The 15,161-nt window shown below is 28.9% G+C and overlaps 2 protein-coding genes across 2 annotated transcripts; both read right to left on the bottom strand.

The window, feature by feature from the left end:
* Positions 1 to 2,164: 2,164 nt before the first annotated feature.
* On the bottom strand, positions 2,165 to 6,849 carry LOC137830522 (triacylglycerol lipase SDP1). Its single transcript, XM_068637927.1, has 3 exons — positions 4,682 to 6,849; positions 3,670 to 3,813; positions 2,165 to 3,503 (listed from the first exon to the last, which is right to left on the bottom strand). The coding sequence occupies exons 1-3, from the start codon at positions 6,098 to 6,100 to the stop codon at positions 2,586 to 2,588; spliced, it is 2,481 nt and encodes an 826-aa protein (XP_068494028.1). The 5' UTR covers positions 6,101 to 6,849; the 3' UTR covers positions 2,165 to 2,585.
* A 1,569-nt stretch (positions 6,850 to 8,418) lies between these two features.
* On the bottom strand, positions 8,419 to 12,138 carry LOC137830521 (probable 2-oxoglutarate-dependent dioxygenase AOP1). The gene is made up of 3 exons (XM_068637926.1): positions 11,707 to 12,138; positions 11,158 to 11,485; positions 8,419 to 9,153 (listed from the first exon to the last, which is right to left on the bottom strand). The coding sequence occupies exons 1-3, from the start codon at positions 12,078 to 12,080 to the stop codon at positions 8,908 to 8,910; spliced, it is 948 nt and encodes a 315-aa protein (XP_068494027.1). The 5' UTR covers positions 12,081 to 12,138; the 3' UTR covers positions 8,419 to 8,907.
* Positions 12,139 to 15,161: the final 3,023 nt, after the last annotated feature.

Below are 15,161 nucleotides of genomic sequence, written 5' to 3'. Positions count from 1 at the left end.
GAAACTAAAATAACAATTGATTTCTAAATTAGTTTCTATTATTGTTAAATAGTTTCTAAATTGGTATTTAATTAGCGACCAAGATTTTAACTACCAATTATTTAGTTTCTAAATTTAGTCTCTAAAACTTTGGTTGCTAATTAGATATCAATTTAGAAATTATTTAACAATAATAGAAACTAATTTAGAAACCAATTTTTGTTTTAGTTTTCAATATGATCTCTAATTTAGTTACTATTGCAACTAATTATTTTGGTCTCTAATGTAGTGAAACTAATTAATTAAATAATATATAAGGTTGAAGTAACTTAGCCTTAATTATTTATGAGTTTATTTATAATATTTTCTAATAGAAATAGTGTGTTTTACTATAGATTGTATCTTAAACACAAATGAAATAAAAAAAATAGCTAACTAAATAATATTCTGAGCAAAAAAACACTAACTAAATAATATATATACGCATGAAATGGAAGATAACCCAACCTTATGAGTTTTTTTTTATAAATATTCTTTCAATACGATTCTAATATTTTTTTATGACTATTTTTCGTCAATAAAAATTAAGAATATTTATAAAATAATAATTACTCATATATTCAATAAATTTATCATTAACTATCGCGAAATAAGGTATTGATATTTGTATTATTTTAATCAGGTTAATATTAAAATTATTTTAGTTAAGACCAAATCTAACTATCACTTCTCATATCTCTCTTTAGAATTTTAGATTAAGAATTAGAAATTCAACACATAAGTATAAACAAAGATAATAAATTAAATTTTCATTTCTAAAATAAAAGATAATAATTATACTTATACTTATTCACAATCAAGAAAAAATAATGCATTCAATCTCAAAACTAACTTATTTATTATAATAATAGAGTTCTTATTCAAGTTTTTTTTATCAATAAAAATAGATTAAATAAAACAGAAAAATTTAAGTTTTTTTTATCAATAAAAAATAGATTAAATAAAACAGAAAAATTTAAGGGTGATAGTAAAAGAATGTTTTTAAAATTGAGTTGAGCACCACAATCTCTTTGGAAAACCTCTGTAATACACTTCTTTGTAAAAAGGTTGGTCGATTTTAATCTATAATATTTTTTACTTACATAAAAACTTTTTTAATAGTTGATTAAATTTCTTCATAAAATATTTCAAATATGTTACTTTTGTAAAACTAATTTAGTTTATACATTACCTATTTTTAACTTATACAGAATATATTTTATTAATCAAATCTTATCACATAACTTAAATTCTCATTGTTCCACCAAAACCTTAATTATATTATTCAATTAAATATATTAAATAATTGAATTATATTTAATAATAAAATGTTGATATATCTGTTTTGGTGCAGGCATAATTTCTTAAACAATTGTCTTGCTTAAGTAATATTTCTTTTTATATTTCCAAAATTACAAATATTTGTTTATTATTTTTTGTTGTCGGTGATGCATATACAATAGGAATGAAATTAACCTACGGAACTTGGTCTTCTTCTGCTTTTCATTCAAAGCTTTCTGAATATGTCTGAATCATGAACCACAATAAATGACTAATTATGAGTCTTTTTCATCGAGATGAAAATGGGACGTGGCTGTGTATATTTTCATTATATTTGTAGTTGTCTCTGAATTAAATATTTTATTATAAAATTTGTATCTCCTTCGTCAGATAGTGGATATATTCCGTTTGTCAGATAGTGAATATACTTATATTTATATAATTCAATACCTTTAAATATTAATTAAATAATTTTTTATAAAAAATAAAATTTCTTATAAATATGAGATTTCTAATACTAATATAATCTTAAAACTTCAACTTTTTATGTTTAATTCAACTTCAATCTCATATAAGATAAGATTTACATAATTTAGTGTAATCGATGTAAGATATCCTATAATCCTGAAAACTAACCCTTGAACATCATTGCTTACTATAAAAAACTCAGTTTCATCAACATGGAGAACACCTATTGCAAGCTGAAACCCTTCAACTTCATGATTAAAAGAATTTGGCAATGTCCCTGTGCTTGTAAAAAGAAGCACAAAGGAAAAGCAAGAGGGGATGTGAAGTTAGAGTAGATTTCATTCATCTGTATAAGGGATATTGCTACAAATTTCAATCTAGTTGTGGACTGCATGCATTTCAAAATGGAAATCACTTTTCATCCTTGCATTCATGAGCATCACAGATTTTGAGCTACATTCCAACTGAAAAAAGAATACAGAGATTCTTGACAAGAGAATGATGGAACATGTTTCTCCATAAGCACTTCTAAAAGTGAAAATTAAGAAGAAAAATGAGATGAATCTTTCCCTAGAATAGAATTAGTTTATGCATAAGATTATAAGTTAATTTATAGAAACTCTCCTAATTTCTTCAGAATTTTTATTTTTTAACAATGCATAAGCTAATTTTAGCTTAAAGAGTATTTTTTCTTTTTAGAAGTACTTGTGGAGAAGTTTGTCCAAACATACCCTAGATGATATACTAAAATTATCAACAATATGAACAATAGCACTGAGTAAATTCAATTAGGAAAAATGGTGGTGTGATCTTTGGTGTTAACTGTCAGCAATGCTTTGATCCTTAACCAAATCAGTTGAAGAACTGAACATTGTTGATTCCTCATCACCATTTTCAGAAGTTGAGCTAGAAGCATCCATCTCCTTCTCTGGAAAGTCAATTTGTACACATTCAACCACTGCATTGTTACAACTATTATAATCATGATTCCTATTTGAAGGTGTCAAGTCTTCTTTCTTGACAACATTAAATACAATCCCATTATGGATCATTCCAGGCTGCAAAAGATCACCTTCAGATACCATTATGTTAGATCCATTCATGACAACCCTGTTGCCATTTTCTTTCTGATCTGTGCTCTCGGAGCACTTATCAGGAGTTGTGTTCCTTGAACTGTGATGCTGAAAATCATGAGGGCTAGTCTGTGTCACATTATTTAGTTCAGTATCAACTTCTAAGTTTTCAACAAAGTCAATGAACATATCTGCTGATGTAGTTCTCATCAAAGGCCCACCGGATCTGGTCCAAGAATTCAAGTCAGCACTTTCAGATTCACTGTCACTTGCCTCATGAATGCTACGATGGGACTTCCAATTTTTACCAGTGGCTCCACTGGGACTATTAAGACCTTGATGCAATGAGGAAGCAGCATCTGCATGAAGGTCTTCTAGGGATCCTGTAGAATTCTCTCGAGCAATGACATTCCACGAGGGAATTCTTCTTGGACCACTGAATTTGCCTATAGTGGGCAGACCATGAGAAGCAGCAGCAGCAGCTCTCTCGGCACTTCTTTTGAGACGCCTCATATGATTCAGAATTGCAACAGACTCATCAAGAGCAAGCTCAATTCCACAGTTTGCTTTTATGGCAGAAAGCTTCTCCCAAGTGCCTCTTCTCCCTTGGTTAGCTGCCTTTTGAAGTTCTACATAAGAAGGGTTCTGTATGATTTTTAAGTACTGGAGTAGGATGAGAGAGAAAAAACAACATACACAAGTTAATCACTATTCAAATGAATCATCTCCATTAAATTATGTAAATAAATTCCTCACAATTTTCAATAACACTTGATATTTCTTTTCTACAAATAAAGCATAGTGTATTTAATTGTTCTTGAGCACATACCTGAGACAGAGTTGCAGGCATAACAACTGTTACATCACCCTCCCAGTCTTGAGCAAACAGTTTGGCAAGTCCACCTAATGGAAAGCCGAGCTCCAGTACTTGATCACATCTATGTTTCACCTCCATCTCCACTAGATGAGCAAGCTACATAATTGAAAACCACATTGGATTAGTATAGTTGCATACTCAGAATAGTAGTGCAGCAGTATACTGAAGATCCAATGGAAAACAAGTATGATGCCTTTTTGCAAAAACTGGTGAAATATACCACCATTTTCCACTCAAGTTGAGGAGGAGGTTGCATAAAAATTACACAATTTGAACTTAAGATCCGCATATGCCAATGAATATTCAGATGGAAGTTATGCCTACGCTAAATTCGTAAACAAATAGTAACATATTCCTAAGAATATTTTACCATTATTTCAACATTCAGCTGCTGCTAAAGAAGTCATCTTGTTAAAAATCAAAGCAATGTCACTAATTACTAAGACACGAATGAACCACCTGCTTATTGGATTAAACCATCAGACATCAACAAAGATAAGTTGTATGTTTGTGCAAGCAAATGGCAATGGCAGCAATCTGTTTTAGTCATCCAAACTCTGCATGCATTAATTTCTCCTTGAAATTGACAGGGAATAGTACAGGTAATAAAACTCCATGATGATTTATTTAACCAATAAACAGTAAATACCAATAGAGCTGTGATCTTTAAATTTCAAACACTGATGAATTCACATAAGCAAACGTGCAAAACACACCCAAATCACATTCATCAGTAGAACAACAGCCAGCCAAGCCAAGCCAACCCTTCCCTCCCCCTCCCAAATGGGGTCATCAGCTATAACAATCAACTGAAGTTATAACATTTTATCTAAGTTTTTATATTTCAGTTAGGAACAGAGACCGGATTAATGGAAAATGTAGAAGTGAAAAGTTCATTTAACAAACAAAATAAACCGACACGTCAACATGTATGTATTCATAGAGGTCCGAGCCCATGACATACCTTTGCTGCAAAATTTCCTCCATAAGCTCGTATAAATTCTTTCAATCTCAACAATGGTGCAATATGAGGATTGGCCTGACTAACTATAAAATGGTTGACGTTGAACAGCTCTTTCAACTGCATCATAGGTAAATCCATCTCCAAGCTACCATCCCTCCAACGGCGCACTGGAGTGGAACCCTTTTCAGGACCCAAGTTAAAAGGAGGATGGTAAGGAACAATATCTCCACTTCTATCCTTTGCCATTAATTCCTGAGCCTCGAAAAGGCCAGGAAAGGCACAAGAAGCAGTGACTGCACTCCATATAACAACATGAGGTGAAGTCAAGTAGTTAAGACATCTAGGTGGTTCATGCTTTCTTGGGGAACAAACTGTAATCCCAAGAACTCGACCCGTCATATCATATGCTTCTTGAAATGTAAGATTGCTTGTTAGATTCCTCAGCATCATTTGCAAATGTCTGATCTCGTGAACTGCACCATATGTTGTGACCCTCTTCACAACTGTAAAAATCCCACCTAATTGATCAAAAAACTGTAATGATTGCAATGAATCCTCAAAAAAGCTTCGAAGCTCAGGCCAAGCCCTAGTGGCAACAATGGAGCACATGATGGATCCTACACTTGAACCAGCAATTATCCTCGGCATAAGTTTATGTTCTACCAGTGTTTTAACCACACCAACATGAAAAGCTCCAAGGGAAGCACCCCCACTTAACAACAAAGCAGTCCTCCCAAATGCATGTCTAGTTTCATGCATGAAAGAAAGTTTTTCTTCCAATGGAAGCTCCTCCGAATCAGAGTTGCAAACCATTCTCAACTGAGTTGATACCTCGTCAATATACTCCTTGATTAGTCTTGGCATTTGAAGCCTACCTTTGTGGAGTTCAGGGTTACACATATTACCAAGATCTCTAACAAGATCTGCACGCATACAAAATATTATATCCCTAAGAGACCCCTCTTGCCGGCGATGGCGAAGCTCTTCAAGCTTGTTACTCACCAGCTCCACATCATAAAGGTGAGATTCATTCATCTTTGGTGTCTCTCTATCAAGCATTTTGGCTGCATGAGCCCACTCCTCATAGGTCAATGCAGATCTCATCATATTTCTCCAAAATTTCCGCCTATATACCATCTCAGCCCTCACCTTCACATTGGTGTACCGTTTCAACAAGAAAGCAACTATAGTCATCATTGCCAATATCCCCTGCGGATTTCTTGGGTGCAACCATGACAAAATGGGTCCCCAAAATTCCCTAAAACCATGTAAGATATCCAACAACACAAAACGAATCTGATGTCTCAATTTTAAGATAGACTTGCAGCACAGAACCCTGAAAGCAATAGTCCTGCCCAGAATGCTAGAAGGGCCAATCGCAAAAGGGACAAAACTAGCCTCGTTGCTTATATGATCCATCCTTAGACCAAAAAGGATGAAAGTAAATACTTTTCTTCTCAAAAGCCAAAACCCTTAAGAGATCATGTACTCTCTAAAAGGGTTTAGACGATACAAGCTGGCCCTTTTATGATACCATCAAATAGCAAAATCTGAAAGGCAAGGCTTTACAATTGCATCATCTGGTAGACCTAAGAAAATATTATAAAGGAATCGACTTTACATAAAACTCCCAAGTAGAGCACAAATGGATGAAATAACAAGGAACCAGTCAGAAAGTAATATCAACAAAAGTCAGATAGATTATAAATACAACTGCACATTCGATTTGAAGATTATCCCATCAGTGATTTGAATAGAAAGCAGAGGCAAAAACACAAATTTTGCTCATGGAATCGAGTAGGGAAGGTTTTGAATCAAATATTTGATTCCAGGGGAACGATTCTGGGAAGCAGAAGGAGGGTCAGATTGGATACAGAAAAAGGGGGTGAAAACAAATGTTGTAAAGTATGATTGCAGAAAGGAAATGGTGATAATAATTGAAATAAAGAAATGTTCCCGCTAAGCCAAGAAAGATGGAGCTTAGCGAGAAGAGAAGTGGTCGTTTACACTACGAACACGATAACTATGATTTGGAAGTTAAACAAATGAAAATGAAGGAAATTGGGAATTGTGAGGTGAAGATAAAGTTGTCGTTATGTGACGCGGGGGGCAGTCAGAAAAGTGCGCCGTGGCTTCGCTGTTAACCAATTTCCAACACTACAACTAATGTTCCGTACGTTCGTTGCTAACATATAATTACTAATTCTTTAGAAAAAAAAATGGTTGTTTATGTTTAGCCTATAAAACATACATAACATATGGATTTTTTTCAATTTTAACTCACCAAATTAGTTTATCAAAAGAATTTTTTTCATTTTCTTACTAATATTTTACTCTTTTTCTAAATGGTAAATGTTAATTTAATCTATTTAAAAATATAAAATATATCTTAAATTTAGATTACTATAAAATTTAATTATAATATAAATTTAATTTTAAATACTAATATTTAAAATACAAGTAGAACGAAAGGTGTAGAGTGTAATCATAGATCTCAACGGGCAACGGATAATTTAAGAATTCCAAGCTTGCGTGTCACAATTTCATATGGATATGTTTAAATATACAATTTTAGAATAATAAAACAATAATATTGTATTTTAAAATAATATACCAAACCTTAAAATTGACTTTAATTATTTTAAAAATGATGTTTTATTCATTAAGTAATCGAATTTGGTCTTAATACCTATCCTTTATAAATATTCTTTTACAGAACAAATTAAGTTATTCAAATTATTATTTTTGGGCATTATTGTAATTAGGAAAATGTGTAATATTAGGTTTGATAATGGTACATAAGAAAAAGGTTTTTTGCATGAAATTTCAATGTTGCTGACAGTGCATTTCATCTCTCATTAATGCCTTGTACGTTTGAATTGGAAAGACTTTTCAAACACAATTTCCCAAGCTTCCGTTGAAAGACTCCAGAACCATCAAGAATTAATTTAATATTCATAAATATGTATTCATAAATTATTTATTCTAAAATTATATTTTAGATTATGTAATCTATAAATATATATTCTGTATTAAATAATTCATAATATATTTATAATTTATTCAATATATTTCAAATTATACAACTTAAATATATTTTTTATTTTAAAAATATATTTTAAAATGTTTAATCTTAAGTAAATTTATAGATGAAGATGATTATTGTATTTTCAATCTAATCTATAATCTTTTTAATTCATAAATAATTGAGACTTTTTTTCAAAAAAAAAGTGTGAAAATAACAAAACAAAATTAGTTGAGATCATATAAAGTATATTGAGCAAAATGACAAAAAGAAGTTAGTTAACCTTTACTATCAATCGTGTAAATAACCCAAACAATAAATAAACATTTCAATAAGTATAAAATTGTTCTAATTTATAAATATAATTATTTTACTTTTTTCTTATTTTTTTTAATTATTTAAAAAATAATTAAGGAAGCGAGACACATTTTTTAGAATAACATTCGTACTAGGGTGGCAAAGCGGGTCAACCCGTCCCGCATTGACCCGCTCCACGCTTAGTCCGAATTTCGTACAATGCAAAACTAATTTTTAAAATCCATCTATAAGAAAGAAATGAAAACATATATAGACATGAACAAATACAATATACCAATTTAAAATATATACAAAATTATTATAATATTTATATTTTGTGAGATCTCTCCTGTAAATATTTCTTCAAACTTCAAAATCTATATGAAAATTTGTAAATAACTCATTTCTCATAAAATTTAAATATGAAAATTTCAAATAGTATTATATAGGAAATCAATACAACCAGTCATGCTAGGATGCCAACTCCTCTATTCATTAACAATAATTTGTAGGAATTACATAAATCAAAGTAGCAAATCCAAAAGAAAAGAAGAGTGAAATAGCTAGTGACATGAGAAGAGTAATACAAGTTTTAAGTTTTAAAATGGTTAAATATTTTTTTTTCTTTTAAGTAAAATTGATTTTGAACTATGTCCAAATTTTATATTTCGATATTTTATAATAAAAAAACTATTAAAATATGTTTTTATTTTTTACATAACAAACTAATTTATAATATTATAATATTTATGTTAACAATGAGTTAACATGAAATATTTTAACATCATAAAATTTATTTGTCACGTAAAAAATTGATAAAAAATTATTTTAATAGTTTATTTATTACAAGTATTCAGAAAATATAAAATTAATCAAATTTTACGTAAAAATTTGAAAAATATATTTAATGATTTCCACAATAGGCTTTTAATCGAGAATTGGGATCTTTGATTTTCTCTTTGTCAAAAAAGTGAAGGTATCCATAATGGTGAAAAGGCTTATAACGCAAGGGGTGTTGTTGATCAACTAACTCCTTTGGTATCTCCACCATGTGAGTGTTATAAGAAGATAGTCCCATGGAGTATCTCGTTTTCTTAGCATTCATCGTCACTCTGTGTTCGCATGATCGTATCCTTCCATTGCTCCAACACTATAAATCATCAAATTAATCTATGCATGTTAAATCACTCCACACTATTCACACTACCTATATCTTTTAACATAAATAAATCATAAATAAATATTAATCAGAAAAATTATGAAATAAAAATTATTTTTTAAAGACAAAAATAATTAATTACAATAATAACTAAATTAGATACCATTTTAGAAACTAAAATAAAAATTGATTTATATTATTGTTAAATAGTTTTTAAATTTGTATCTAATTAGCAACCAAGGTTAAACCTGGTTGCTAATTAGATATCAATAATAGAAACTAATTTAGAAACCAATTTTTGTTTTAGTTTATAAAATGATCTCTAATTTAGTTACTATTACAACTAATTATTTAATTATTTTGGTCTCTACAAATTGGTGGTTTCTATTTCATGATTTTCTTGTAGTGATTTAAGAGGTGACTCAACCCTTATAGCAAAAAATCACGTCTCAACTTAAACCAAGCCTCTAACAGAAACTATCAACTAGTTTTATCTCAATAAAATTCACATCAATAATTACAACAGGTTTAATAACATTTTTTTTATTTTCTAACTTTTTTTAATTTTGTATTTTCTAACTTTTTTAACATTTTCACATCAATTATTCTTATTCATATATACTTTTATTTATTATATATATTATTCTAACGTTATTACTATCTATTTAACAAAAAAATATTGTGTTCACTAGTTTAAAAAAAAACAAATTAAGGGGGTCAGTGAAATGAAATTGAAAAAAATTATGATGATAATAATAAAAAAACAAGGCTATTAAACCTACAAATAATAGATTGATATTTTACTTGTAAGCATTTCTGTCCAGACCCACTCTATCACTCTAGTTGTTTTACCAATGTTATATGATTTTAGTTTTAATCATATACAAATAGGTTTATGGGCAAATCAGACAATTATTCTTTGCTTTCATTTTTTTTAAGACAACCAAAATCATTTGGCAATGGTAATATATTAATTAAAAAAAATACTTTGGTAGTGCATCATTAAATTATTAATAAAAATTAATTTTAGAAAACTAATAACTAATTATTATATTGAATAAATTATATATTATTGTATAAATTAAAAATTATTAATATTTAAAGTAGTTTCTATTATTAATAAAATATTATAAATTAATTTTTAAATTACTATCTAGTTAAGGTTGAGTTACACTTAAAAGTTCATTTCTTAATATGTTATCAATCTATCTTAACGAGAGTTTGTTAGACCTATCAGACACTCACGTCGCCGAGAGTTGTCAACTCATTCACGAGACTATACAATAAGTGGTACAATAACAGGTGTCCGGACAAAAACAGTAAATTCTCACTAAGATAAACTCTAAATGACTCTAATATTATATTAAGAAGTGAACTTTAAGTCTAAATCAAACCAACTTATAAGGTGAAAATCATTTGATTGGTATAATAGGCTTCCATCTAGTCTGTTTTTAGAATTCCTTATGAATAAGTATAGTTTACTTTTATATCGTTTTTGTTAACATTTGAGTTTTAGTCTAGTCCCTCATACTTTTGTATTTTTTTTTTAATAATAATAATTTGTTTGTGATGATAGATGATTGTTATTACTTGAGGTGTGGGTCTAATTGAGATATCAAGTTGCATAGTGATATTTAACATGAAAGCTTTTATAAAAATAAAAATAAAAACAACTTATAAAATGATGGTTGCATCCCACATATATATTATGAAATATATATCTTTATCTCTAATGGATGTGGATTAACTATGATCTTTAAAATCTAGATTAATGGTTAGTTATATATAATTTTCTATATCATCCCATTATAAATTTACCTTGTATTATATTATTTTTCTCTAAACTAATCAAATCAATATTACCTTTTTTTTCAAACTATCAAATCAAATAGTTATATATAACTCTAAGATGTAAAAACATAGTTTTCATTCTGAATTAATGCATTAAAAGTCATTAACCTTTAAAGACGATATGATTGGTGAGAGGTGACTAACCTGTAATGCATCCCCAGCCAAGACAAGGAAGAAGGAAGGTGAAGCATGAAGCTTCAGCCACTCACCATTCTTAAGTTTGACTTCTAAGCCATCGAGGTTATTGAGCTGATGCAATATGGAAGTGACAGACATGTCAGTGTGAGAATGAATCCCCACATCATTCTCACCCTTTTCTGCTACTCTATACTTGAAGCTCCGAAGCAGATAATTTGTCGATTCCATGAAACTCTCCCACTTCTTCATCTCCACACCATAGCTCTCAAACACCATTCTCATCGTCACACCGTCTATTTCTCCCAACACCTTCGCGTACTCGTTCACGCTTTCACTAATCATCCAACCAAAACACATTACTCTTTGTAACACAGTACACAGATACTAACAGACACGCATATATTGATACGACATGAACATATAGATACTAACACTGATACAGATATTGATACGACATCAACATATAGATACTAACACTGACACAGATAATAAAACTGACACAGATATTGATACTACATAAACATAGATACAGATAGTTTTTAAGAAGTTAGGTACCTGAAACGATGGTTTCCTTGAGGCCACATTATGTGTGCGAACTTCTGACATCCAGCCATTGTCAGTGGATGGTCGATGCCGAGAGATTCGTAGAGAGGAAGAAACGAAACCTGTCCATAGTAGCCATGGAAAATCTTGTCACTGGTCTTCTGTCTTTTGGTGTCCACGGGAAGCTCAAATGCTTGTTCCATTGCAGAGACAACAGCGTTGCGAAGCTCTTCGCCAATTTTATCGCAGCGAACGACGTAGCATCCATGATCCTCAAGCGCAGTTCGCACCACTTTACACGCTGAAAGCCATGGTTCTGTACCAGGCTTCAGGTTTTCATCGCTCAGGTCAACTATCGGTAGGGGAGATGCGCTAAGAGATACCATTCTTTGTCTCTTCAAAGCAGCAAAGTTTCAAATATTTCTTTGGAAGATGATGTTTCACACTTTTCAAAATTTATAATCACATTTAACAACTTTTTTATTTAATAAATTTAGTTTAATGTATATAGTTGTTAAATAGATTAAGAGAAAATACAGCTGTACAAATAGTTTTGGGCCATGATACCTTCACACTTTACAACTACACTCTTAATAAACAAATAAATTAATATTTTGACTATTTTTATTTTTATTTTTAATTAAAAATAATATAATATTATTGTAAATGGTTGTGGAGTAGTGTTTTTACTATTTGTGGTGTTAATAAAACTTTTTCCAATAGTTTATTTTATTGATGTCTTCACATCTAACCTTTTAGAAAACTTTTTCTTAACACTTCACAAACAAATGTTAATTTTTTATTATGTAAGATGTATGTTTTTATTGTTGATGGTGTATATCACCATCCAACCTTTTTCTAGGTCATCTAGTAATCAATATAATTTATTGCGAAATTTTTTTTGTAATTTATTTTATGTAAAAAGTAAAATTATGGCTATTTTTCCTATTTTAAGTATGAGAGATAATGTATAGTTTCACATCATTCAGGAATCGATACCAATAACATTTTATATAATTCTTTCTCCTCCAATTCATTAAACAAACCGTGAAACACGACCTCTAAAACAGATAATACTTTAAATGCAATAATTGACTCTATAATGATGTTATTTATCAAAGTTGAATCGGAATAATTATAAATGTATAAAAGTTTCAAAACAATAATTCTCTATTTTTTTATTTTGAAATATATGTAGTCTTTTTCTTAAATATTGTGATAAGATGATATAAATTAGAATATATAATTATTGATGTGATTTTTTTATCATTCTGAGCTGTATATCAACAATTTATATTTTAAAACTTATGATTAATTAGATATTAATTTAAAAATTAATTATTAATAATAAATATTAATTTAAATATTAACAAAATTTTAATTTATAAAATAGTATTAATTTAGTTAATATATTAATTAAAAAATTCATAATTTTTTTAATAATATTAATTTATTTGTAATTATTTTTAGAATAAAATTAATCATATTTACATACATAAAAACAAGAGATCCAGATGAACGTTGGATCAACAAAGTCAACAGACCTGATTAAGTAAAAAAAACTTTCTCTACAGTAATGGACAAACAATTATTTAATGTTCTATATAAATTAGTGAATTTAACACGATGCACAAAGAAAAATAATCCTTCCAAATATTTACAAAAAATAATAGTACTATATTTATCAATAAATATTAGAACAAAATACCTAACAAAACAAATGGATAAACGTTTTTGTTGTTAGCAATAAATAATAACATTAAAAAAATATTGTCTGAAATAATAAATTGATTTAGTGAAAATAATGGTATTACATTAATTATTATTATAGGGCATGGTTGGTTGTGTGGAGCCATTTTAAGACTTAGGATAACAATATTTTACCTAACATAAAATGTCTTTTGTGTAGGGAAGACTATACATTATATAAGGAATCTACTTATATTGTCGAAAACAAATGCATTCTGATATTTTGTTATGATATGATAACATAAAAAAATTGTCCTAAAAAACTATAAGCTAACCAATGATGTGAAATAATTAAATAAAGATAGTTATATTCAACTACCACCATTTTTAAGCTATATCAAAGGAGTGATTGTAATTCGTTTAGGTCTGGATAGAGTTTTTAATTTTTAAGATATTTAAAAAGATCAATAATTGATTTCATTTAAATATTTTATTTAAATTAGACAACTCTATTTAGATTAAATATTTTAATTACTGCTAAATGTAAAATTATTTAAATATAAAATCATTGTTAGTAATTTAAAATATCAAAACTCAAGACCTTTTAGTTGATATTATTTTTTTTATTAAGTCTAGTAACATTGATAGAAAAAAATTATGGAAAACTTGGAAATCAATTTTTTATTTATTTATTATTTTAATCACTTACTTTATGTTTATCTTTAAATAAATTTTAAATATTTTTTTAATCTTTATTATTATTATTTTTTTAATAGATTATGAATATTGATTTACTAATTTTAGTATTGGATTCGTCGAATTTAGATTATCTGAACACAATTATACTATTGTCTTTCTGATTATTAGACAGTTTAACACTGACAAGATGATCTACGATGAAATTATTTTAATTTTATGTGCCTTTTGAATTTTATTAAAAAAAAATTATGTAATCTGGACCAGGGCTAATTCCTCCGTGAAAGAGAGACTAGTGGTGGCTGTGGGTGGGAATGCACTATTGTAGGGTTCTTTTCGTTATTTCACATCTGTGAGGAGGTACAGGAAGAAGAATGATGGGGTGCAGGAAGAAACACCCTAATTCAACCATAGAAGCAAAGTTTTTTTTTTCCTTCTAACTTCTCTTAACTGGCTGCTTCTTCCTACACCTCCATACCTTCTTCTCTCACCTCCATAGATTTTCGTATTTTCAAAAATGCCCCTCTATAATATTCCAAATTACATCATCCGGAAGTCATTTTTCAAATTTGTAATTAGCTTTCGAATTATATAATCCGGAAGTCTTTTTTCATATGCATGATTACTTTCCGGATTACATAATCCGGAAGCCTTTTTTAACTTCCAGATTATGTAATCTGGAAGTCTTTTTTCAAATGCGTTTTCGGATTACATGATCCGAAAGCTATTCTATGGGGGTAGCGCAAGAAGAATAAAATTGTATTTTCATGTTGTGTATGGAGGTGCAAGAAGATATGAAGGTGCAGGAAGAAACCGTCCTCTTAACTTACTTGAAGCTCGAGTGAAGAGATACACCTTCGCAAAACCTTTATTCAAGGTTTACATCAATATTAATTATTTTACCAATTATGTAAATCACAATATCATATTACGTATAATTAATAGAATATTTTAAATAATATATATAATCATTGTTATTTTTTCTTTTATAACAAAAATATGAAATTTATAATAAAAAAATTATTATAAAATGAATTTTACAACATTTTTTTATTATAAATATATATTTTTTAAATTGAATA

The sequence above is a fragment of the Phaseolus vulgaris genome, chromosome 7 (genome assembly GCF_000499845.2).
Source record: "Phaseolus vulgaris cultivar G19833 chromosome 7, P. vulgaris v2.0, whole genome shotgun sequence".
NCBI lineage: Eukaryota > Viridiplantae > Streptophyta > Magnoliopsida > Fabales > Fabaceae > Phaseolus > Phaseolus vulgaris.
This window is presented reverse-complemented; position numbering and strand designations above follow the sequence as displayed.